At 45.5% G+C, this 25,985-nt stretch overlaps 2 protein-coding genes across 2 annotated transcripts; both read left to right on the plus strand.

Annotated features, from left to right (window-relative positions):
- The first annotated feature begins 321 nt into the window (after positions 1-321).
- On the plus strand, positions 322-6,568 carry LOC140686077 (keratin, type I cuticular Ha1). The gene is made up of 7 exons (XM_072938665.1): positions 322-785; positions 2,298-2,380; positions 3,343-3,499; positions 4,756-4,917; positions 5,012-5,137; positions 5,309-5,529; positions 6,111-6,568. Exons 1-7 carry the CDS (start codon positions 438-440, stop codon positions 6,187-6,189), a joined length of 1,176 nt encoding a protein of 391 aa, XP_072794766.1. The 5' UTR covers positions 322-437; the 3' UTR covers positions 6,190-6,568.
- Positions 6,569-13,046: 6,478 nt separating this feature from the next.
- On the plus strand, positions 13,047-19,435 carry LOC102528504 (keratin, type I cuticular Ha3-I). The gene is made up of 7 exons (XM_072938726.1): positions 13,047-13,460; positions 14,977-15,059; positions 16,022-16,178; positions 17,436-17,597; positions 17,692-17,817; positions 17,989-18,209; positions 19,007-19,435. The coding sequence occupies exons 1-7, from the start codon at positions 13,113-13,115 to the stop codon at positions 19,110-19,112; spliced, it is 1,203 nt and encodes a 400-aa protein (XP_072794827.1). The 5' UTR covers positions 13,047-13,112; the 3' UTR covers positions 19,113-19,435.
- The last annotated feature ends 6,550 nt before the right edge of the window (positions 19,436-25,985 follow it).

Consider the following 25,985-nt stretch of genomic DNA (forward strand, 5'->3'; position numbering starts at 1 on the left):
GAAACAGAGTCCTTACTGAGTATGAGCTGGAGGAGCTGCAGACCTCTCCTTGCTTAGGGGAAAGAGGCACAGAAGTGCCCTCAACTCTGGAGGACAGGGCACAGCTGTCGCTCTAACTCAACACCCCATGAATAAGCGCTGTTGTTGGCAAGACAATGGGTTGGTCCCTTTGATGCTCTTCCTTAACCAACCAGCATGATTGGTGATGAGTCCTAACTTAGCAAGAAGCCAGAATAAAACATTTTATGAGGTCAAGGACTCGTGTGAGGTGGCTACATAAGCTGGAAAAGTTGGTAAAGAGAGCCAAAGAGGGTAATGCCATCCGTGGTTGCCACACCCACAGCTGACAGGATATAAAGACCTGGAAAGGACTTAGCACCAGAGAAAAGGAATCAGGCTTTGGAACTGACCTTCTGAGCCCTGCTCTGTCCAGCACCATGCCTTACAGCTGCTGCCTGCCCAACCTGAGCTGCCGCTCCAGCTGCTCCTCCCGGCCCTGCGTGCCCCCCAGCTGTCACGGCTGCACCCTGCCCGGGGCCTGCAACATCCCCGCCAACGTGAGCAGCTGCAACTGGTTCTGCGAGGGTTCCTTCAATGGCAATGAGAAGGAGACCATGCGGTTCCTGAACGACCGCCTGGCCAGCTACCTGGAGAAGGTGCGGCAGCTGGAGCGGGACAACGCGGAGCTGGAGAGCCGCATCCGGGAGCGGTCCCAGCAGCAGGAGCCCCTGGTGTGCCCCAACTACCAGTCCTACTTCCGGACCATCGAGGAGCTCCAGCAGAAGGTGAGGGGCTGGGCACCCCGCTGCCAGTTGGGTGAATTACTTATCCAGATTTACCATACCCACTTCTGAATGGATTTAAGAGGGTTCAAAGCTAATGTTGAAAGTGATACAGAGACTACATTGGCTTACGTACGACACATTGTCTTAGAAAATCTATGTGGGAAGCCCCAGGAGGGAAGGCTACAGACTGAGAGGAGAGGATAAGGCATTAGTCCGATATCAGTTTTAGCAATCTAATATTGCTTCTTACCTAAAAGCAGATTGTTTGATTCTTTAGTCCTATTATGATATTCCAGTCTTGTTTTCAGAGCCTGTAGCATGAAAAACATAGTAACATGTACCTGAATTATTTCTTGGAGCTAGGAATTTCCAGAGTGAATCCTCAAATATTTAAAGATTTTCAAAGCTATAGTAAGAGACTGTCTCTAACAAAGCAAAAGAGCTACTGACTCCAGAAGCCTCACTAATATGCAGAGACACATGGACCATGGGCCAGAGCAGGCGTGCATACAAGATGAGAATCCGGGAGTAGAAGTGAGGAAAGGAAAGGGTTGGCATAAAAGTGGGACTTACTACATGGTGTATATCAGGGAGGGCTTCTCAGAAGCGGCAATTTCTGAGCGGGGTTTGAAGGATGAACAGGAGTTTATATTCGATTGCACAAGCCCTTGATTCTCCGAGAGAAATGACTGTCCATGATTCAGTGGTTCTGGCAAAGTGAATGCCAGAAAGAGGCTGTGGGACTTGAAAATCACACATTCATTGACCTGCATTTAGGGAGTATGAGGCGCAGTGCTGGAGTGAGGGATAAAGTTCTGAGTAGGACAGTCCCTTTCCTTTGGGAGTTCACAGTCTAATAGGCGAGACAGACATGGAAGCAAATGACCTCAGCAAAGGTGATGATAAGAAGTGTAACTGGCTACATGCAAGGTACTGTGGGAGCATGTGGAGGAAGGGACTTCCTGCAGAAACTGGGGATGGAAGGGGAACATGGGTTATGCAGGGGGTCTTGCGAGGTGGATGAGAGCATCCCAGGCATTCCAAGTAGATGCAGAAGCTTTGTGCAAAAGTCTTGTCCAGGAAAATACGAAGGGAGAGTGGAGAGAGGTCAGCAGGGCTGGAATGAAGGAGTGTGAATGTAGGATAACCAACTTGTCTTGGTTTGCTTGGGATTTTTCTGGGTTTAGCATCCCGGGAACCCTCTAGTCCTAAGCAAACTGGGAGGCTAGTCACCCTCTGTGAGGGTTGGTACCCAGCAGACTCAATATCCTGCTGGAAGCCAGAGGCAGACTGAGAAGAGAAGAATTCATGACAAAGGACACATTTCCTCTTGACGTTTCAGTTTTGGAATGATCGGTTCTATTAATTAATCCTCTCTTTATCCCCAAACTGAAAATTTGAGAAGATTCAAAGCTATTTGGAAAGAATGTGTATTTGAAAGGTAATTGCCCCTCAAAGTGATAAGGCATTCATTCTTACTATAACTAATTGCACAATGAATACTGTCCCCAGATCCTGTGTAGCAAGGCAGAAAACGCCAGGCTGGTGGTGCAGATTGACAACGCCAAGCTGGCCGCAGATGACTTCAGGACCAAGTAAGATTTTTCTAATGATTGGAGCAAGCTAGTAATGGACAGGCAGAATTGCAAAGTGATGAACTCTGTCCTGGGAGCTTGCAAGCAGGAGCTGTCTGTGATGAGAGGGGGGTGATTCTTGCACTGGGTTAGTTAGTTTAAATGTCAGTTAATCTCCTCACTGAAAGCAAGAATTCTGTGTCTTAAGTTTAGTTCACAGCAGCCCAAGAAACCATCCATTCTTTCTCTTTTTCAGCTTTAGTGTCTGGACTGAGTTAAAAAGTGAATTTCACACCATTCTCTTAATATAATTTAGTCATTATCAGCCCATCAGAAAAAAGTTAAATGACAATGTAGGAGGCAAAATCCATTTCAGAGAATCAATCAGCTTTTCTTGGGATAACGATGACAATCCTAACAGACCTTTGTAGTTTTATAGAACTTTACAGTTTACAAGGTAGTTCTACCCATGCCATTTATTCATATTCAGGCCAAGCTGATGACGTGATCGTCTGGTCCCCATTTTACAAATGAGGAAATCGAGACTAGAGAGATGAAGGGCTCATCCACAGTCCTAAGGGCAGGGTTGAATCTCACTGCCTGCTAATTCAGTGCTTCTCTCACGATACCAGGCTGCTTCTCAGGGTGGTTGGGAAAGGATGGTGACTAATGAAATTCACCAACTCACTTAAGAAGGCAAGAGGACAGGGCTTCATTGATAGCAGCCTGTGACTGGGCATCTTAGGCCAACTGCAATGAATTATAGATGAAAACTATAGAAGGGCGCCCCACCAATATCTTCTCTGTGGGTCTCAGGGAGGAAATAGGTCTTTTCACTCTGCACAGGGATATTTTCTTCCCTTTGAGAAAAGTTCAAAAAATTCCAAGTATTGCAAAATGTAGTGAAATTGACCAGGTTAGCCTAGTAAAGTCCAGGAAAAAGTCTTCTTCTTTGACTTGCTTTGACCCTTGGCTGTATGTAGGTACCAGACGGAGCTGGGCTTGCGGCAGCTGGTGGAGTCAGACATCAATGGCCTGCGGAGGATTCTGGATGAGCTGACCCTGTGCAAGTCTGACCTGGAGGCCCAGGTGGAGTCCCTGAAGGAGGAGCTGCTCTGCCTCAAGCAAAACCACGAGCAGGTGAGGGAGTCCCAGCCCCCAACATCCCTGTATTGAAATTCCTGTAACTCCCTTGAGTGGGATAAGGTGGTTGTTTGCTAAGCATCCTAGAGCTAACACAATATTTTGCTGGTTACGCAAAATACCCTCAGAGGATTGTTAGGAAAGCTTATCTCTTTTACCTAAAAGAGTATGATCAGCTGGCCTGTTTCCATTTGGGGCCCAGATATGTGGCCAAAAGGCCGCATAAAGGTCTTCAAAATACTTTCTACTGTTTGATCAGATCAATGATCCTCTCAATAGATGCTACGTTAATGACTAAGATTGGCAGGAGATAGCAAACTTTCTTATATTATGTGCCACCTAGATGTTAGAACCCAGCTTGGACAGAAGGATGGATGGATGGATGGATGGATGGAAAAAATGGGAGAAATGAAGGAACTGAAGTAATGGTTGATTCAGACCTCATGGTAATACTAGGATATCAGATACATGTCTCAAACATTAGGTGAAGAAGAAATACCCTCTCATGGATAGTGTGTGATGGTAGAGAAAATGAAGTAAATGGTAGGAGTTAAAACTAGTTTCTCTATATTTAAGTGGCAGCAAATATAAACCAGTTATCATGCCAGGTTTATCACCGACCAAAGGGAAAATACGAAAGAAATAATAGACTCTTGGAGTGGGAAGAAACATTTGCACTCATTTAATCAAGCAGCCTCATATACAGATGGGGAGAGACTCAGACAGGAGGCCTGAATCACAAAAGGTATAACTTAGCTGAGTTTTACATCAACTGGGCTTCAACGCCGTCCTCATATGACACGTAGTCCTCGGATTCTGCGCCATCTAACAAGCTCTCCCGCGAGTGTGAACTTTGCTGGGGCAGCAGGGGAGGCACCTCACTCTGCTGCTTCACAAGGATGGCTCTTTATAATCTGAGGAGAGACTGGGTGGGAGGCAGGGCAGTTCAGGATCCAAAACCTTGTCCTCCTTTCCTGACCTTTGAAATATAGATGTTTCTTGTCCTGTTCAAGTTGCTGCAAGCAGGGGTCACGTGAGGTAGGACTGTAGCTCCTAACCAAAACCCATTTCTACTTTTATTTTGTATTTCTGGTCTGTGAAAATCAACATTTAATAAAGGGAACTGACTTTGGAAACAAAAAAACCCACAAAATTTCTAATGCATCCTCTTCCCACCACGTTCGACTCCCTCAGGGAGAATTTAATGTACAGAATTCTTTCTGTGGGTTCATTCCTTTCTCTTCCTCCATCAGGAAGTCAACACCCTGCGTTGCCAACTTGGAGACCGCCTCAATGTGGAGGTGGACGCTGCTCCCACCGTGGACCTGAACCGTGTGCTCAATGAGACCAGGAGTCAGTACGAGGCCCTGGTGGAGACCAACCGCAGGGACGTGGAGGAATGGTTCACCAGGCAGGTGGGCATCTCAGCTTGTGGACACTCAGTGCCCTTGGCCCCTCGGGGCCCTTCAGGCGGGGTCTGATCCTGGCTTCTCCCCTTTGGTGTTTCAGACAGAGGAGCTGAACAAGCAGGTGGTGTCCAGCTCGGAGCAGCTGCAGTCCAACCAGGCGGAGATCATCGAGCTGAGACGCACGGTCAACGCCCTGGAGGTGGAGCTGCAGGCCCAGCACAACCTGGTGGGTATTGTTCAGCCTCCTGGTGAGAAGGGGAGGTTGGGGGATCGGAGTCACTGGGTTGCCCTTGGGGCCAGGCTCTCCTTAACTCTGGAGGCTTGTGACTCCTTTGGAACCCATGGAGAAGCCATTTAAGGAGCAGCTCTGTGACGTTTCTCACCTTCCCCTGTGCAGAGAGACTCCCTGGAAAACACGCTGACAGAGACGGAGGCCCGCTACGGCTCCCAGCTGTCCCAGGTGCAGGGCCTGATCACCAACGTGGAGCACCAGCTGGCGGAGATCAGGAGTGACCTGGAGCGGCAGAACCAGGAGTACCAGGTGCTGCTGGACGTCCGGGCCCGGCTGGAGTGTGAGATCAACACGTACCGGGGGCTGCTGGAGAGCGAGGACTGCAAGTGAGTACGAGGGGAAGGAATTTTGGAAAAAAGAGTGGTGGGACCATATGACATTGTGGGCACACACATGTTGGCCGTATTTTCAACTTATCAAATAGCACACGTCCATGGAGTGTCTATTCTGACAGTTTAGTAGATGTGGAAGGTCAAAGGTGAATGGCATTCCTCTCCTGCCTCAGGGAGCTAACAGTGGAGGGATGCTGGTAGAGACTGTTACTCAACTCTTGGGGAAGGCAGACTGTGTTACATTCCATGAGATCTCAAGAGCATGAGATAATATTTTTCAAAAGGATAATTCAAAAAATTTTTTTCATCTCAGTTTATTCTTCCTTATCATGAATACTTGCTAGCTGTTCATAACACTCTCATTATAACTCATAAGGTATATAATTTTTTCTCAAAAGGATAATTTTTTACCTCTGCACATGGCATTCTGGGACAGGGAGAGGGATTCGGTAGCAATCAAATTTGATTCCAACTAACTCCAGCCTGAACTGAGAATTCAGATGTGTCTCATTAAGCACCTTCCAGCTCTCTCAGTTCCTCTCCCCAACTCATTCTAAACTTCTGTGTCCTCCCAGACTCCCCTGCAACCCATGCGCCACCACCAATGCTAGCAGCAACTCCTGCGGGCCCTGCTCTCAAAAACGTTGCTTTTAAAACTTGCATCCTCTTTGAAACTGACAATGGAGCCTAGATCAAGCACAGGAAAGGTCCTACCTTTGCTGGATCTCAGTTACCATTTGGATCCCTCGTCAAGCCAGCTGTGATATTTCTACACATGGAGACGCTCCCCAGACCCATGAGCTAAGACACACATCATCAACTTCCAGTGTCTGGAAAACTCCCTCTTGCTAAAGGTTGTGTCTCTATCTCTGAAGACGTCCAGCTCTCTGTAATCTGAGCTCCAGGTTTTACTTTAGGGCATTTCCTGTACATATTATGTTCCCTGCTTTCCTAGCTTCTTTGGTAGTCTCTGGAATGCAAGGAGGCTACTTCATTTACTCCCCAATAAACTTTATTTCTCTGGCATAGTAAACGTGTTTCTCATTTGTATTCATGCATTGTAAAGTACTTGTCATGACTGTTTCATAAAAATACCTCTTCATTAGGGGGATGACAAGGGTTCAGTGACTGAGCCAGCCATTATATTTCACTGGTAAATACAGATGGAAAGGGAGGGCTGTCCTCCTGGGAGGCTCCCACCAAGGGAGACCATGCAGAAAATTTGGCCTTTAAAACTCATGTTCTTCTTGCCTTGGATGCAACTGTGAGAATCCTCCCCAAATCTCACAGGTCTCTCTCATTCCCACCCCATCAGTCTAGAGTTCTTTGCTTCCATTTCTCCCTAACTGTGAAGACTAGCTTCTGTAGAAACTGCTCAAAGAGGAACTACTCTCTCCTCTCAATCTCTTGGCTGTACCTGCATCACCAATATAGAGACCTGCCCTTCCCTCAAAAGGTACCTTCAATGACCTCCATCACCCTTCACACTCTGGATCCTCTTGTTGTATCTCCAACTACCTGTTCTTGGTCTCCTGATTAGTCTGTCTTCCCCTTTCTTTCTCAAATGCAGGAAATGTCTAGATCCTTGACTCTATGTTTTTCTCCTTCTGCATCCTGGTTATATCCTTGCTCAGGGAGAACTAGCACCTCTACACTGATGACTTCCAATCTTGCTCTCACCTCTGCTTAAGTTCCAGGTCTTCACACAAAGGACAGTTTCACTTGGTATCAAAACGTTACATCACATTGAGTTGGACTAAAACTTATCTTTGCCGAACTGGTCCATCTTGTTATACTCAACATTTTGTCATCTGAAGGTCCTTTGCTGCAGACAAGTGTTCTCTTTATTTCCCTCTCTTCAAGTTTATTCTTTTCTCTAGGTTTTTGCTCATATCTATAATGTTCTTCCATAACTGCTTTGTCATTTCATTTTCTAAATTCTAGGAGAGGCCAATGGTCTCAACCAGCAAACATTAATTCTACCCCATCCCACACTTGCTTCATCTCGGAATTCAACACTTTCCATTCTGTTGGCCAACATTTTAGTGGTTCTTTCAATTGAATGCTGACTGACACAAGTGCAGTCAATCATCCCTTGTGTGTGCCAGTACCATGTGGGGGGCTGAGAACACACATATAAGTGAACCCCAGTCCTGGCCCACAGCACGTTTACAGTCTAGAGTGGATAAGACAAAGAGACAGCTGTCTTACAAATATCAATGTGGCTCAAGAAAGGTGTAAGTAAAGAATGATGAAATTCTGAGGTGTGAGAAAGGGTTAGGAAGAGACTCCAAGAAGGAGGTAGCACTCGATCAAAGCTCTGAAAACCCAAACATTCTATTCATGTAAGTTTTGTCTGCCTGTGTTGTTGACCATAGGCCCTGCAAGAGAGACTGTATCTTCACCTAAGTAAAGCTTAGTGTAAATCATGGAACACTGTAAGTGGCATAAATAAGGAACAGTAACACTAATGAGGATTCAGGGGAAGGTAATTAGAACTTTAAATAATTCCCATAGTTGCAACTTCAATCAACAATTACTGATAGACTCATAGACATAGAATACAAACTTGTGGTTGCTAGGGAGGCGGAGGGTGGGAAGGGATAGACTGGGATTTCAAAATTGTAGAATAGATAAACAAGATTATACTGTATAGCACAGGGAAATATATACAAGATCTTATGGTAGCTCATGGAGAAAAAAATTGACAACGAATATATATATGTTCATGTATAACTGAAAAATTGTGCTGTACACTGGAATTTGATACAACATTGTAAAATGATTATAAATCACTAAAAAAAGGTTAAAAAAAGAGCAAAGAATTACTGCTAAGAAAAAGATAAAAAATTATTGTATGATATGAGCATAATTCTGAAATACAGTTTGATGGGATACATTTGGATGGATGAGTGTGTGCAGGTCTGAGAACAGGGAAAGTTTTTTTAGGCATGAATTTTGCCTGGTAAGGAGATGAGGCAACCAGGGATGTGTTTAGAGCCTGACAGACCAATTCCTAGCCAGGAGCAGAGGATAAATGTGGTAGCAGAAGATGAAACTGCAAAATAGTTAGGGAGGACTACATCTGGCAGTGCTTTGAGTGGCTACCTGTAAGATGAGCTTGTAAGGAAGGTAGACCTAGGATCTCTAAGGCAGCTATGTACAGGCTGAGTCGTGATCCTAGAAGTTGGTGGGATTGGGTGGGAAGGAAGGAAGATCAATCAGGAGGCTGGTGAGAGACAGCAAGGACTGAGATGGGTGGAGGTGGGGGGGTGATGGGGCAGGGGAGGGGTGGGTTTCAGAGGCATAGCCTGGGATATGGAAGCTGATTGGAGGTAGAGAGAAGGAAGGCAACTAGTACTGATAGAATACCTAGGATAGTCAACATGAGTAAGTTTTTGAGATTTAGAAAACGAAACAACAGTGGGTCTCCAGTGGAGAGAGCTGGGAAAGAATGACTAGATTTGGGAGAGATGTTGAGAGTTACCTAAATAAAGACAATAATAGAGCTGTGGGAGTTGTTTACACTGTAAGAGGAAGATGTGAGTGCAGGAAAAAACCCTGGGAACCACTGATGGAGATGACAGAGGCGGGCCTGCAGCTCTTCAAACTGCCCGACACGAGCCTCTGCTCTGATTGAGCCGGGTCTCTGAGGACAGAGAGGACATCTGATCATAAGCAGTTGGAGAGGGAAGCAGAGATGCTCAGAAGTCAAAAGAAGCTGGAGTTTCGATGAGGGCATGGTCAAAAGCATCCAGGTCAAGGAAGATGAGGATTCAGACAGATCCACTGGACACAGCAGGGGGAAGATCACTGGAGACTATAAGGAGGGTCTGTGGGAAGCTGGGGGAAGGAGCCATAATTTATGGCTTCTTCACATCTGTTTCAAAGCCCTAACTCAGTAGAGAACTTAATGCAAAAGTTCAACACAGCACATTCATAGTAAACTTGGAGCTTACTTTGCATTATCCTCTGTGTGCTATGAAAAATGTTTTAGCATCTACTTTTCCCTTCAAGTTACAAAGATGCTACATAGACAGGTTTTCATTTCTTTTCTGATTCCAGCTCCACCCAGGAGACTAGGACCAATAAATTACATTGTCCTGGATTGTTTTATGATCTTCTTGACTCCTGTATTCTAGACTGGGTAGAGTTAAAAACATACTGAAGAACTCTGCATTTTTTTGACTTGGTTTGTCGCTGAGGATTCCCACCAGGACTCCACCCCTATTGGGAGTCCAGGACCAACTGTAAGAGAAACAGTGGTGGCTCTGGAGAGGTTTTGGGCAACGGCCCTGAATCCCATTTTGAGGTGTCTGTACCTCTCTTTGCACAGCCCACTTTACTCTTGGGCTGGCTCATTCTCCATGTCCTTTACTTCCCGTTTCTCATTGGAAATCCTTTTTGAGCATCTTCTCAGACACAAACCTGTTGGCTTAGTCCCTGGATTACCATCACAATTTCTCCCCTGAATGTAGCAAGGCTGGGAAATTAGTAAATTTGCAACGGTTGCCTTATGGAACCACCTGTGGAAACCCCTTATCTTGTTCTTATAGGCAGCTCCAACCGGGGCTGGCTGGGCATGGTGGGCTGGTGTTGATACTGAACAGTGTTTCTGAGTTTCTAATTCCCCAGCGGGTGCCTCTTCATCTCTCTTTGGCATAAGTCAGTCCCCCTGGTCTGTGCGTGCCCAGTGATACCACTCCTGGTCTCTCCTGGTCATTTGTACACGTTAAAATATCACTAATTGATAAGTGGCTCAATATGTTCCTTTGCATTTCCCGAAGAATATATTTTACGTTTCTCGTGGTGAGAATTTCAGGTGTAGTACCTGGCCATCAGGGAAGAAGATTTTGGAAAGGAGGATGGAGGCCTCTTGATCCCTTTAAAGTCCAGCCACAGGGAGGATGGCCTCAGCAGATCTACCCTGACTCTACTCCGTGGTTAAGAGTTTGCGTGTGACGTCTCCCACGGAAATAGCTTTGGCTTCCATAATAAAGAGAATCCTAAAACCTCAGCTGCAATTTGCTCACATCTGAAGACCAGAAGCTTTCCCATGGCGTCTACCACAATTACATGGGCAGGTGTAAAACCTTTCTGTGTGTTAGGATGTGATTTGCTCATCATGTTTATTGAAGGGTCATTGACTAGGAACAATGCCATTGCTTATTTGAAGGTAAGAACTCACAGCACACAGTAAGTGGAATAAATAAGAAGTAGCTGTCCTCCAGAATTTCTGGGAAGTTAATTGAAACTTGGCTTTTTTTCTCAATAGACCCAAATCCTCTTCACCATCATTATCTAAAGACCATGTAGCTATGCAGCAGTCATGGTCACTTCTAACGATATGGCAATGATTGTGCTTCCTAAACTCTGTCCTACATTTTTGAAGATCCAAGGATGCTTCCGGATTATTCCATTCTGACTTAGATAGAAGCTACAGTAATGGTTTGAAGGATCTCCATGGACATATTTACCAGTCTACAATACAGTAGTCCTTTCCTACTCTTAAAAAAGTGCCATTGTCTAAATTTTTGTCTTTTGGAGCTTGGGGCATAGGAGAAGGGGAGAGAGAGAAAAGCAAATGAACCCAGCTATTTGCTTTATGTTCTCTGATCTCACCCAATAGGGCTTCAATCAGTTTGGTAGTGATTTTATACCAACACACCTGTTTCACTTCTCTCCAAAGGTTGAGATTCAGGTGGAAGGGGCAGAAGGATGTGGACTGTAAATGTAAGGATGTCAACGTCTTCAAAACATACACTCTGGGAGATATCCCTTTACTCCAAAGCTGCTGCCCTTTATGAAAGTATATTTGAAGTTCCACCTTGGAAATGACTTTTAGAATCACCCAAGAAAACATACATTATCACTTTACCATCACAATGTGTTTCTGACACATTAAAGAGGCTGCTCAGTTTGGTTGTTTATCCCATTTGCTAGGCTTGGTTCCAAATGAGACTTGGATGATTCCAAAAACAAGCACACCTCCAGAAGATGAAGATTTGCCATCAGTGAGGATAACCAAAAGAAACTGTCCTGGCCTTTGAGGGCAAGTTTGAAGAAGCGATGATCTGAGTGATGGCTGTATGGGAGGATTTAGCAGGTAGCTTCCAAAAGGAACTAATTTAAGGAGTATTTTTTTTCATATTTTGAGTACTGATAGATTACCCATAAAACCCTCATGGCTCATAGCTCCATCTGGAAGAACATAATTGCAGAACATCTGTTTGTCAAAATGTCTTGATGGTCACAAGATATCATTAAGTGTGTAACGTTGTGGTGGCTTTTAAGGTCACATCCTTTGGAAAACTGAACTCAGGTGTTTTGATGTCGAATCAACTAAGATTTCCTTTTTTCAGGCTTTTAGTGGGCATTACATTTTCTCACTCAGTAGACTTCCTGTTGGGGGAGCTATACGCTCAAGTGTTAGCATGCACAAGGTTGTGGGTTCAATCCTCAGTACTGCCTCTAAAAACAAATAAATAAGTAGACCCTATAAGTAGACCCCCACCCCAAAAAGTAGACTTCCTTCCATTAGTGTAGAAATGACCCTTGGTTCTTCAATAGAGAACACACTTTCACTTCTCGTCCTGTTCTAATTTAGGAGGGGATGTTGTCCAGGTGGAGCCCCACTGAACTGAATCCATTTGTATATCATTGCATCTCAGTAGTGAGAAGATTGGAAGAGAGACACAATGTGATGGAGAGGGTGCAGCCATTGGAATCAGAGCGATCTGGGTTGAATGCTGGCGCCATCACGTAATAGCTCTGTGACCCTGGGCAACCTCCCCAAGGCTTGGTGTTCTCATCTGCAAACCCTGCAGGGTTTTGTGAGGTTTGAAGGAGATAATGCAGAGAAGACACTTGGTGCAGTGGCTGCCCAGAAAGAGGGAGCCAAACACCACCATAGGGTGTACAAGTGTGTCTTCCTTCAGAGGAGGTGCTCCCAAGATGTTAGCTTTCTTAATGTTCTGTGAACATTGAATGGGTGCAGAAATGGAGCTGGGGGGATTACTGAAGCCCCATGGGAGGAGGGTAGAATTGCCTCCATACAGTGAAGGGCCACTGAACTGGATTGGTCTCATCAGTCCTTTCTGACCTCAGCTTCCAGGATTCCCTCTAGAGCAGTCTGGTTTCTTCACAGAGTCCTTACTGAGTATGAGCTGGAGGAGCTGCAGACCTCTCCTTGCTTAGGGGAAAGAGGCACAGAAGTGCCCTCAACTCTGGAGGACAGGGCACAGCTGTCGCTCTAACTCAACACCCCATGAATAAGCGCTGTTGTTGGCAAGACAATGGGTTGGTCCCTTTGATGCTCTTCCTTAACCAACCAGCATGATTGGTGATGAGTCCTAACTTAGCAAGAAGCCAGAATAAAACATTTTATGAGGTCAAGGACTCGTGTGAGGTGGCTACATAAGCTGGAAAAGTTGGTAAAGAGAGCCAAAGAGGGTAATGCCATCCGTGGTTGCCACACCCACAGCTGACAGGATATAAAGACCTGGAAAGGACTTAGCACCAGAGAAAAGGAATCAGGCTTTGGAACTGACCTTCTGAGCCCTGCTCTGTCCAGCACCATGCCTTACAGCTGCTGCCTGCCCAACCTGAGCTGCCGCTCCAGCTGCTCCTCCCGGCCCTGCGTGCCCCCCAGCTGTCACGGCTGCACCCTGCCCGGGGCCTGCAACATCCCCGCCAATGTGAGCAGCTGCAACTGGTTCTGCGAGGGTTCCTTCAATGGCAATGAGAAGGAGACCATGCGGTTCCTGAACGACCGCCTGGCCAGCTACCTGGAGAAGGTGCGGCAGCTGGAGCGGGACAACGCGGAGCTGGAGAGCCGCATCCGGGAGCGGTCCCAGCAGCAGGAGCCCCTGGTGTGCCCCAACTACCAGTCCTACTTCCGGACCATCGAGGAGCTCCAGCAGAAGGTGAGGGGCTGGGCACCCCGCTGCCAGTTGGGTGAATTACTTATCCAGATTTACCATACCCACTTCTGAATGGATTTAAGAGGGTTCAAAGCTAATGTTGAAAGTGATACAGAGACTACATTGGCTTACGTACGACACATTGTCTTAGAAAATCTATGTGGGAAGCCCCAGGAGGGAAGGCTACAGACTGAGAGGAGAGGATAAGGCATTAGTCCGATATCAGTTTTAGCAATCTAATATTGCTTCTTACCTAAAAGCAGATTGTTTGATTCTTTAGTCCTATTATGATATTCCAGTCTTGTTTTCAGAGCCTGTAGCATGAAAAACATAGTAACATGTACCTGAATTATTTCTTGGAGCTAGGAATTTCCAGAGTGAATCCTCAAATATTTAAAGATTTTCAAAGCTAAAGTAAGAGACTGTCTCTAACAAAGCAAAAGAGCTACTGACTCCAGAAGCCTCACTAATATGCAGAGACACATGGACCATGGGCCAGAGCAGGCGTGCATACAAGATGAGAATCCGGGAGTAGAAGTGAGGAAAGGAAAGGGTTGGCATAAAAGTGGGACTTACTACATGGTGTATATCAGGGAGGGCTTCTCAGAAGCGGCAATTTCTGAGCGGGGTTTGAAGGATGAACAGGAGTTTATATTCGATTGCACAAGCCCTTGATTCTCCGAGAGAAATGACTGTCCATGATTCAGTGGTTCTGGCAAAGTGAATGCCAGAAAGAGGCTGTGGGACTTGAAAATCACACATTCATTGACCTGCATTTAGGGAGTATGAGGCGCAGTGCTGGAGTGAGGGATAAAGTTCTGAGTAGGACAGTCCCTTTCCTTTGGGAGTTCACAGTCTAATAGGCGAGACAGACATGGAAGCAAATGACCTCAGCAAAGGTGATGATAAGAAGTGTAACTGGCTACATGCAAGGTACTGTGGGAGCATGTGGAGGAAGCGACTTCCTGCAGAAACTGGGGATGGAAGGGGAACATGGGTTATGCAGGGGGTCTTGCGAGGTGGATGAGAGCATCCCAGGCATTCCAAGTAGATGCAGAAGCTTTGTGCAAAAGTCTTGTCCAGGAAAATACGAAGGGAGAGTGGAGAGAGGTCAGCAGGGCTGGAATGAAGGAGTGTGAATGTAGGATAACCAACTTGTCTTGGTTTGCTTGGGATTTTTCTGGGTTTAGCATCCCGGGAACCCTCTAGTCCTAAGCAAACTGGGAGGCTAGTCACCCTCTGTGAGGGTTGGTACCCAGCAGACTCAATATCCTGCTGGAAGCCAGAGGCAGACTGAGAAGAGAAGAATTCATGACAAAGGACACATTTCCTCTTGACGTTTCAGTTTTGGAATGATCGGTTCTATTAATTAATCCTCTCTTTATCCCCAAACTGAAAATTTGAGAAGATTCAAAGCTATTTGGAAAGAATGTGTATTTGAAAGGTAATTGCCCCTCACTTTAAGTGATAAGGCATTCATTCTTACTATAACTAATTGCACAATGAATACTGTCCCCAGATCCTGTGTAGCAAGGCAGAAAACGCCAGGCTGGTGGTGCAGATTGACAACGCCAAGCTGGCCGCAGATGACTTCAGGACCAAGTAAGATTTTTCTAATGATTGGAGCAAGCTAGTAATGGACAGGCAGAATTGCAAAGTGATGAACTCTGTCCTGGGAGCTTGCAAGCAGGAGCTGTCTGTGATGAGAGGGGGGTGATTCTTGCACTGGGTTAGTTAGTTTAAATGTCAGTTAATCTCCTCACTGAAAGCAAGAATTCTGTGTCTTAAGTTTAGTTCACAGCAGCCCAAGAAACCATCCATTCTTTCTCTTTTTCAGCTTTAGTGTCTGGACTGAGTTAAAAAGTGAATTTCACACCATTCTCTTAATATAATTTAGTCATTATCAGCCCATCAGAAAAAAGTTAAATGACAATGTAGGAGGCAAAATCCATTTCAGAGAATCAATCAGCTTTTCTTGGGATAACGATGACAATCCTAACAGACCTTTGTAGTTTTATAGAACTTTACAGTTTACAAGGTAGTTCTACCCATGCCATTTATTCATATTCAGGCCAAGCTGATGACGTGATCGTCTGGTCCCCATTTTACAAATGAGGAAATCGAGACTAGAGAGATGAAGGGCTCATCCACAGTCCTAAGGGCAGGGTTGAATCTCACTGCCTGCTAATTCAGTGCTTCTCTCACGATACCAGGCTGCTTCTCAGGGTGGTTGGGAAAGGATGGTGACTAATGAAATTCACCAACTCACTTAAGAAGGCAAGAGGACAGGGCTTCATTGATAGCAGCCTGTGACTGGGCATCTTAGGCCAACTGCAATGAATTATAGATGAAAACTATAGAAGGGCGCCCCACCAATATCTTCTCTGTGGGTCTCAGGGAGGAAATAGGTCTTTTCACTCTGCACAGGGATATTTTCTTCCCTTTGAGAAAAGTTCAAAAAATTCCAAGTATTGCAAAATGTAGTGAAATTGACCAGGTTAGCCTAGTAAAGTCCAGGAAAAAGTCTTCTTCTTTGACTTGCTTTGACCCTTGGCTGTATGTAGGTACCAGACGGAGCTGGGCTTGCGGCAGCTGGTGGAGTCAGACATCAATGGCCTGCGGAGGATTCTGGATGAGCTGACCCTGTGCAAGTCTGACCTGGAGGCCCAGGTGGAGTCCCTGAAGGAGGAGCTGCTCTGCCTCAAGCAAAACCACGAGCAGGTGAGGGAGTCCCAGCCCCCAACATCCCTGTATTGAAATTCCTGTAACTCCCTTGAGTGGGATAAGGTGGTTGTTTGCTAAGCATCCTAGAGCTAACACAATATTTTGCTGGTTACGCAAAATACCCTCAGAGGATTGTTAGGAAAGCTTATCTCTTTTACCTAAAAGAGTATGATCAGCTGGCCTGTTTCCATTTGGGGCCCAGATATGTGGCCAAAAGGCCGCATAAAGGTCTTCAAAATACTTTCTACTGTTTGATCAGATCAATGATCCTCTCAATAGATGCTACGTTAATGACTAAGATTGGCAGGAGATAGCAAACTTTCTTATATTATGTGCCACCTAGATGTTAGAACCCAGCTTGGACAGAAGGATGGATGGATGGATGGATGGATGGAAAAAATGGGAGAAATGAAGGAACTGAAGTAATGGTTGATTCAGACCTCATGGTAATACTAGGATATCAGATACATGTCTCAAACATTAGGTGAAGAAGAAATACCCTCTCATGGATAGTGTGTGATGGTAGAGAAAATGAAGTAAATGGTAGGAGTTAAAACTAGTTTCTCTATATTTAAGTGGCAGCAAATATAAACCAGTTATCATGCCAGGTTTATCACCGACCAAAGGGAAAATACGAAAGAAATAATAGACTCTTGGAGTGGGAAGAAACATTTGCACTCATTTAATCAAGCAGCCTCATATACAGATGGGGAGAGACTCAGACAGGAGGCCTGAATCACAAAAGGTATAACTTAGCTGAGTTTTACATCAACTGGGCTTCAACGCCGTCCTCATATGACACGTAGTCCTCGGATTCTGCGCCATCTAACAAGCTCTCCCGCGAGTGTGAACTTTGCTGGGGCAGCAGGGGAGGCACCTCACTCTGCTGCTTCACAAGGATGGCTCTTTATAATCTGAGGAGAGACTGGGTGGGAGGCAGGGCAGTTCAGGATCCAAAACCTTGTCCTCCTTTCCTGACCTTTGAAATATAGATGTTTCTTGTCCTGTTCAAGTTGCTGCAAGCAGGGGTCACGTGAGGTCAGGACTGTAGCTCCTAACCAAAACCCATTTCTACTTTTATTTTGTATTTCTGGTCTGTGAAAATCAACATTTAATAAAGGGAACTGACTTTGGAAACAAAAAACCCCACAAAATTTCTAATGCATCCTCTTCCCACCACGTTCGACTCCCTCAGGGAGAATTTAATGTACAGAATTCTTTCTGTGGGTTCATTCCTTTCTCTTCCTCCATCAGGAAGTCAACACCCTGCGTTGCCAACTTGGAGACCGCCTCAATGTGGAGGTGGACGCTGCTCCCACCGTGGACCTGAACCGTGTGCTCAATGAGACCAGGAGTCAGTACGAGGCCCTGGTGGAGACCAACCGCAGGGACGTGGAGGAATGGTTCGCCAGGCAGGTGGGCATCTCAGCTTGTGGACACTCAGTGCCCTTGGCCCCTCGGGGCCCTTCAGGCGGGGTCTGATCCTGGCTTCTCCCCTTTGGTGTTTCAGACAGAGGAGCTGAACAAGCAGGTGGTGTCCAGCTCGGAGCAGCTGCAGTCCAACCAGGCGGAGATCATCGAGCTGAGACGCACGGTCAACGCCCTGGAGGTGGAGCTGCAGGCCCAGCACAACCTGGTGGGTATTGTTCAGCCTCCTGGTGAGAAGGGGAGGTTGGGGGATCGGAGTCACTGGGTTGCCCTTGGGGCCAGGCTCTCCTTAACTCTGGAGGCTTGTGACTCCTTTGGAACCCATGGAGAAGCCATTTAAGGAGCAGCTCTGTGACGTTTCTCACCTTCCCCTGTGCAGAGAGACTCCCTGGAAAACACGCTGACGGAGACGGAGGCCCGCTACGGCTCCCAGCTGTCCCAGGTGCAGGGCCTGATCACCAACGTGGAGCACCAGCTGGCGGAGATCAGGAGTGACCTGGAGCGGCAGAACCAGGAGTACCAGGTGCTGCTGGACGTCCGGGCCCGGCTGGAGTGTGAGATCAACACGTACCGGGGGCTGCTGGAGAGCGAGGACTGCAAGTGAGTACCTGGCAGGTGGCACCCCTGTGACGCACACGCATAGTTCTCCTAAAGGACAAAACAGGGACTTTGCAGGTTAAGTTTCAGATGCCAATATGTCTGTAGAGACCAGAGTTGTATATTCCAGCAGCGAGGAGTGAAAAGTATTTGTCAGTACCTGGCCGAAAGGTATTTTCTGTTCCAAAAGATCCTCTTGAGACTTGGCTATTTCTCTGCTGGTAAGCTTTTGGGTGCTGATGGATGAATAAAGCTTTGTACCTTCAAGGTTGGCTTGTCACAGCAAAAGGGAAAACAAAATCACCACCATGTGTATTTAAATAGTGCCTTTGGGTTTAATTCATACTTTGAAATCCATTGTTTCATGGATTCTTGTTGGGATCACTGAGGCAGGCAGAGTGGGAATCAGGACAACCACCTTACAGATGAGCATTTGAATATTGCAAAGGAGAGATGACTCAAAAACTCATAGGGCCCAGCACTTGTCCCCTAATAAGAGTATTTTCATGAACACAATCTGTTTGGGAGGTATTACCAATCCGTCTCACAGGTGAGAGGACTGGGCTTTGAGGGACATAGGACTTCCCCATGACCCCAGGCTTATAGAGTGAAGACCTTAAGTCTTCTTTGCTCTTTTCCACCAAAGTCTACTCCTTTGTAGAAGGAGTGATCCGACTGAGACTTGGCTTCCGAAGATGTCAGAGAGTGGTTTTTGCTTGTTTCGCGTCTCCTTGGGTTGATGCCCCTCCTTACTTTTTTCATCTCTCTCATGGTGATGAGCTAATGATTCTGTGTCCCAGGCTGCCCTGCAACCCCTGCGCCACGAGCAACGCATGCGTCACAAATTCCTGCACCCCTTGTGGCCCACGCTCCCGCATCGGGCCCTGCAGCACCTTTGGGTGCTAGATATGCCGGGCTGAGCAGGAGAACTGTGTGAAGACAGAAGACCATCCACGGACCAGCCCTGCTCTCTGACAACCATCAGGCATGGGGCCCCACCCCAGGCACCACCGTGATTCACAGTCTGGAAAGAGAACAGGCATCCAGGCCCACCTGATCCTCCTCGTTCGAGGCTGCCCTCCTGCAGTTATTCTGTGAGCTGATGGTCTGACAAGTTAGGGCTGTGCAAGTCACATGACGTGTGTTGTGGTTCTCTCTGCTGCTTTGACCTGTCCTCCAGTTCTCCAAATCCCTTTGTAAATCTCCTAATAAACTTCCCTTGCAAAGCAGTGATGGCTCTTGTTTGTATTCGTTCCTTTCAAAGTCTTCATTCTGTGTGCATGTGCTGCTTATAAAAGCCACCTAAAGGCAAAGGCAGACTGCATAGTTTAGCCCTCTCCTTAAAGGTCTTCATCACCATTAATTATCATTCATTAAGCACAGTGAGTCCCAGCATAGACTCAGGCCAGCAGGGAACCAGTGGGAACCACTAAGGCAAGAGTCCTCATCTGAATATGATAAACACGTTCATCATGGGACCTTACTCAGTAAAATGCAACGGTTAACCTTCTACAACGTTCCACCTTCTCTTTTCCAAGAGCCTACAAGAAGGACAGGAGCTAACATTTATTAAGTACCAACCAAGCACCAGGAAATGCATGGCTAATTTTTTTCTCTTGTTCACATAGTCAGTAGAAACAAGAAGACTGAACCCAGAAATCATTCTCTGGATGTCAGTTACATGTGAGGGGTGACTGAGAGAATAAAACTGATTTTAGACAAGCATCCTGCGAATTTGTCACCTAGGGAGAGACGATGCTGTTAGCACCCCAAACATCTCTGAAACCCCCCTTTGGGAAATACTGAAGAACTCGTCTGATACATTGAAGAAGGGCCATCTCTTGTGTTTGAGTCATACTCTACAGATTTTAAAAGTGTTTCTTTTGTCATTTGAATTTTTTTATCCACCAGGACTAAATTCGGATTTGGGGAATCTTTCTCCCTAAAGTTCTTTCGAATCAAACTAGGATATTGTCTCTGCCAATGCTCGATGTGACCGGTATGCTAATGCCCAGCTCCCACCCGTGTCCACTGCTGTACCGGGATCTGTGCAAGGCCACTGTCCCGGTTTTTGGCTAAACTGCTTGTTACATCCTCTCTCCTTGAGGTGAAGCCAATACTTTCTCCCCTGGCTGTGACGATGCCCGTTCCAATGTGGGTCTTAAATTCTCCTGTTTTTTTTTTAACGTTTACTCTGTTGTTGTTGAGGTTGGCACTCCCTTCTCCAGACCTAGGGCATCAGTCCCTGGAAGACAACCAAGTGCCACTCCATGCTGTGCTCAGAGTGTCCCAGAGCCGGCTGGTGGCCTCCAGCCTCTTTCTCTTCAGGGCAAGTCACTTCTAGGAGCCACCTCCACGCCTTGTACAAATGCCCCTGTCCAACCTCTCCCGTTAGTTCTCCATTCATGCTGGGACCACTGCACCCACGGTTGTGGGAGCCCATGATTGGGTTAATAAATTGTAACAGATCCCAGCCGCTTGTGACCTTTAGGGAAAACAAATGTGCTTTGCTAGCAGGTGTCGGTGCATCTGCACTCCTGTCTCCTTGCCGTAAAAAGCAGAGACAGTGCCTTGCTTACATAGTTGAGGTTCTAGCTTAGGGCTGCTTCCAATGGCAAAGCCATTGTGTGTCTTTTGCTATAAACACAGGACATGGCTTGTTTTAAGCATAGGTCCATAGTTCAGGGTTTACTCTTCTTGTTGCAAAGTGAAGGCCTATGCCCTCAGCCATAAATGCTGGGCATGCTTTCTGCTGTTTAGATAGTCTATAATCCCTAAGACAAGAGACTGGCTGGTCTGGTGGTCTGTTTTGTAATCCACATCTTATGTCTGAAGAGTGTACCTTGTTTCGCTCTCCCCATGTCTGCCTTGAAGATTAATTAAGCCTTTGTACTCACTGTGGATTCTATAATCTCTTCCTGATCCTGTCTTTCTTTAAGCTCCTACATTCCATGACATAACTTGGTGATTTTTCCTTTGATTATACACAATAAATGTGGGAGCACTTGAGAGACTCGAGAAGTTGGTCCCCAACTCCTTCTTGCTCTCTTGACTTTCCACAGAGTCTCGAGTAATTCATTCCGTCTTGGTGGGACTTCTGGGGACAGAACCCACACACAGGTACCTGCATCTGACTTTATCAGGGATCGGTGTGCCTCCCAGACACCTTGTACTCTGCCTGGTGGGTGAGAGGTCAAATTTCTCAGCACAGTCAGTGCACTTTGTTCTTGTTGCTCATCTACAGAGCATCAAACACTGACTGGTTGCTGTGTTTGACTGGACCATGTTAGGGGAGAACTGGGTCTTGGGGAGGTTATCCTGAGCCCTTGTTTCTGCCACAGTGCTTTCTTTGGTGAAGAAGAGAAAGGAGGGTCAGGGGAATTACTCTTCTTAGGGTCAAAGCCAAATTTGTATTCAGGATATCTGGATGAAGTTCACTGTTACTACTCATCTCATGTAATGGGCAAGACACATGCTCTGAAGTCTGGAGCTGGCGACCTATGATTTGCTACCTAGTGTAACAGGGCAGTGATGTCATCTCTCATTTTAAAGGGCCAAATATGAATCATTTCAAACATATAAAAGAACAAAAAAGCAGACATATGTACGTCCACAATCAAGATTTAAGAGATGTTAACCTGAATTTGACACAACATTGTAAAATGATTATAAATCAATAAAAAATGTTAAAAAAAAAGAGATGTTAACCTGGTGCCATATTTATGTCATTGCTGTGTTTTATTGTTTGGGGTTTTTTTTAGAGATAAAATGTTATGGGTTAAGATGAACCCCCCTCTATCCATCCTCCTCTCCCTCTGTCCCTCTAGAGGTAACCGCTATTCTAAACTTGGTAGTGTATCATTCTCTAATTAAACATTTCTAAACATTATATATGGATATATCCATGTACAATCTGTATGTATGTCTTTCAACTTAGCAATTTGTTAGAAAACTGTGCTGTACACCAGAAATTGACACAACACTGTAAACTGATTGTACTTCAATGAAAAGAGAGAAAAAAGGAAAATACAGATGGTGTAACTGTATCACACAATGCAAACAAATCCTGTTTTTACTTTCCCATTCCACTACTGAAGGACATTTAGGAGGTTTCTTTTTTTCTTTCTTATCCTTATAAACAGTGTTGCAGAAATATCCTTGTCAATGTCCCCTGTGGCACCCATGTGAGTGTTTCTCTAGACCAGTGATTCTTAAAGTGTGGTCTCCTGGGGATCTATTAGAAATGCAAATTCTTCAGTCTTACCCCAGACCTACTAACTCAGAAATGCTGGGGTTGGGGTCCAGCAAATTTTTAAAAAGAAACTCTATTGAGATAGCACTTCTGGGTATACAGTCATCCTTTGGTATCTACAGGGGATTGGTTCCAGGACCCACCGTGGATACCAAAATTGGTAGAGGCCCATAGTCACTGCTCAGTACCCACATCCGTGGAATCAGCCAACCACAGATCACATAGTGCCGTAGCACACGTTTATCGGAAAAAACCCACGTAAAAGTGGACCCAAGCAGTTCAAACCTGTGTTGTTCAGGGGTCAGCTGTATATATAATTATTATGCCATAAAATTCACCTATATGAAGTATGTGATTTGATTATTTTTAATCTGATAACTGACAGAGCTGCGTAACCATTACCACAATTTTAGAACGTTTCATCACCTCCAAAGATACCTGTACCCATTAGTAGCCAGGCCCCGTTTTCCTTACCTCCCCAGGCCTGGGCATCCACCCTTGACTGTCTAGATTTGCCTTTTTTTCTTTTTAAACTCTTCCTGGGGTAATGAGCATACTTTTAAAAACTCTAGGTCACCTTTTCTTGGAGGGTGCTGTCTTTTGAGAGATGGGGCTATTTTTCAGTGGTCTGAGTTCCAACTCTCACAAAAACCAAAGGCCTTGTCCCTGGTCCCTCATTTCTCTAGTCTACTTTACCCTTTTCCAATTCAGACTGTTTCACGGACTCTTTGTGTGAGCTTGGACAAGTTCCTTCCCCTTGTGGGGAGGGGTCAATGTTTTCCCATTTGTGAAATGAAAGAGTTGGGTGAGATGATGGCTTAGGCTGTTGGTAGCTCCAATATTCTGATTCTAGGCTTCATCTGACTTAGACGCCATTTCCAAAAAAACGCTTCCATCATCTTCTATGTGTGTGTGAGGAGTCTATTCTAAGAGTGTGGCTCAGTGATGTGATCCTAATATCTCATCTTCCTGGATGTGGGCTGGCAGTCAACTGGCAGCATTTCCCCAAGTGCCACACCTCTTGGCATTCTCTTCACCTGAAGCTCAGACCCATACATCAGCTAATTCACGAGCTACAAACCATTTGATCCCATAGGAAGCTTGTTTCCTTTCATCACTTCCTAATAGCTCATCTCTGGAATTGGCAAAGTCAGCAGTTAATACGAGGGTGTGAATGCCAATCATGACAGAGACTTTAATTCCAGAATAAGAAGCTTGAGTGCAATTTAGTGGTTATATCGGAATAGGAGACTTACCTGGGTCCTTTGACAACTTTTTACTTCTTTAGAGGACTTGTAAGAATTTCCTTTTTGAGTTTTTAATGTAAATTTTATTTCTATTTCTCATGAAGAAGTAATACATACATTCTCAAAAGAATCTGGAGAGAATAAAAAGGATAGAGAAGGAAAAAAAGAAAGGTGTTCATAATTTTACCATTTAGAAGCATCCAGGTTCATTATTGCAGTGCGGTTCTTTATATCTCTCAATTGCCCTCATTGTTAAAGTCATATTTTAAATTTTGTGATGGTGACATTTGTGCACCTTATTTTGGGTAAGTGTATTGCCCTTGAGTAGGGCCACCAGCATTTGAACAGTTGTGATTCTGTTTCTCCAACTGATGGGATATAATTGTACCTAAATCACTCCAAGCCATTGGGATATAACTGTATCCTCCATGTAGGAATAAAAATTGAAATCAGGGAGACAAGGAACTTCAGTATTGCTGAATTCTATCATTATTACCATACTCAACCTGCATTCTTTTTCAACAAAGCCCATCTCCCTCTCTGGAGGACAAGATTTTGTTTTTTGTTTTTGTTTTTTCCTCACTGCCTTTGATTTCTGCCCTGAGGTAATGGCGGATCAGATTGGATGTGAAATTATTCAACATTTCTGCAGCATTTTCTGGGGGCTGGGAATGCAGTGGGGGTCAGCAGATCTGGGTTCTAACTATATGACCCTAAACAAGCCATTTCTCCATTCTGAGCCCTCGTTTCCCCGTTTGTAAAATAAGAGGGTTGTGTGAAATGACCATTAAGATCTCTGACGTCACTTGCCCCAAGATCTTCCCTCTTTTTGAACTATTTTGGCATTTGGGATCTACCTTAGGAGGTGGAAGGGAGGAAGGGAGAAGCAGATGTGACGCGGTCTTGTTTTTGATCTGCAGCTGTAGCTGAGAGGCTTGGGCTCTGCCGTGAGCACCCTTCTCCGAGTTTGGCTCTCTTCTCCTCTAGGATGACAGTAAGGAGCCCTCCCCTTCCTGGGTGATGTTTCTAGGCACACAGCTGAATTCTTTCCTCATCATCTCTCTTTAGGATATCAAGTAGGTCTCCTCTTATGCCTTGTGACAGAACAGAAGTGGAATTATATGCACGGGCAGTTCCAAGTGCTTCTGTGTCTTGGGTATTTGGTCCTAAATCACCGACTATAATGAATCATCAAATCCAAACAAGGTTGACATCTTTAAAGTGCTTAACACACACTCTAATTATTGTAAAACAAGTCTGTGTGGGTAAGACCAAAGCTCACAAGCTTTATAATCAAGTGTACAAACTGACGGTGGCAGCACTTTTCCAAATAATGAACATCTCCACTCTGGGTGCTGATGTCTCAGTTCACCAAAGCTCAGTGTGGGGGTTACTTTAACAGCTTGGATGCTGTGACCTTGGAAGGGTCCTGGCAACTTGCTGGTCAATGTATCCAAGACCCTTTCTGTGGTTTGAGCTTACCAGGCCCCTTTGCTGCACTGACAACTTGGACCTTTGCTTCCACTTAGATGGTCTCCCCTCCCTGGGCTTCGATGATGCCATGAACAGGGCTGTCTCCATTTTCTCTCACTTCTTCTCCATTTCTGACTCTTTCCTTCTCTTGTTCCCTGGTTGGGAAATCCCCCCGCCCCCATTGGTCCTCAGCCTCTTGTCACTCTTCTCTTTGAACACTTTCCCTTGGCTCTTCCTTCAACTCTCACATCTACACTAGGATTCTATCATCCCTGCCATGAACTCTAGTCTTGCAAATCCAAGGACCCTCTGAACATTTCTGCATATAGGCTCCATCATTTCTTCAAACACAACTATTCAGAAATAAACTGCATCACTCCTCTCCTTAGAACCTTCAATGGCTCCCCATTTCCTTCCTTCCTTCCTTCCTTCCTTCCTTCCTTCCTTCCTTCCTTCCTTCCTTCCTTCCTTCCTTCCTTCCTCCCTTCCTTTCTCCTTTCTGTCTCTCTCTCTCCCTCCCTCCCTCCCTCTTTCCTTCTTTCACTGAAGTTAGTTGACATACAATATTACATTAGTTCCACGTGCACAACGTAGTGATCTGACAGTCAAGTATATTATGAAATGATCACCACGACAAGTCCAGTAATCATCTGTCATCATACAAAGTTATCACGGTATTATTGACTATATTCACTATGCAGTACATTACACCCCCATAACTTATTTATTTTATAACTGGAAGTCTGTATCTCTTAATTCTCTTCATCACCCAACTCCCCCAGTCCCCTCCCCTCTGGCAACCACCAG

This window comes from Vicugna pacos, chromosome 16, assembly GCF_048564905.1.
Source record: "Vicugna pacos chromosome 16, VicPac4, whole genome shotgun sequence".
In the NCBI taxonomy this organism is placed as follows: Eukaryota; Metazoa; Chordata; class Mammalia; order Artiodactyla; family Camelidae; genus Vicugna; species Vicugna pacos.

Coding starts and splice junctions, on each gene's coding strand:
- LOC140686077 (XM_072938665.1), top strand. CDS start 438: ATGCCTTACAGCTGCTGCCTGCCCAACCTGAGCTGCCGCTCCAGCTGC. Junction 786..2,297: donor TCGAGGAGCTCCAGCAGAAG/GTGAGGGGCTGG, acceptor TACTGTCCCCAG/ATCCTGTGTAGCAAGGCAGA. Junction 5,138..5,308: donor TGCAGGCCCAGCACAACCTG/GTGGGTATTGTT, acceptor TCCCCTGTGCAG/AGAGACTCCCTGGAAAACAC.
- LOC102528504 (XM_072938726.1), top strand. CDS start 13,113: ATGCCTTACAGCTGCTGCCTGCCCAACCTGAGCTGCCGCTCCAGCTGC. Junction 17,598..17,691: donor AGGAATGGTTCGCCAGGCAG/GTGGGCATCTCA, acceptor TTGGTGTTTCAG/ACAGAGGAGCTGAACAAGCA. Junction 18,210..19,006: donor CTGGAGAGCGAGGACTGCAA/GTGAGTACCTGG, acceptor TCTGTGTCCCAG/GCTGCCCTGCAACCCCTGCG.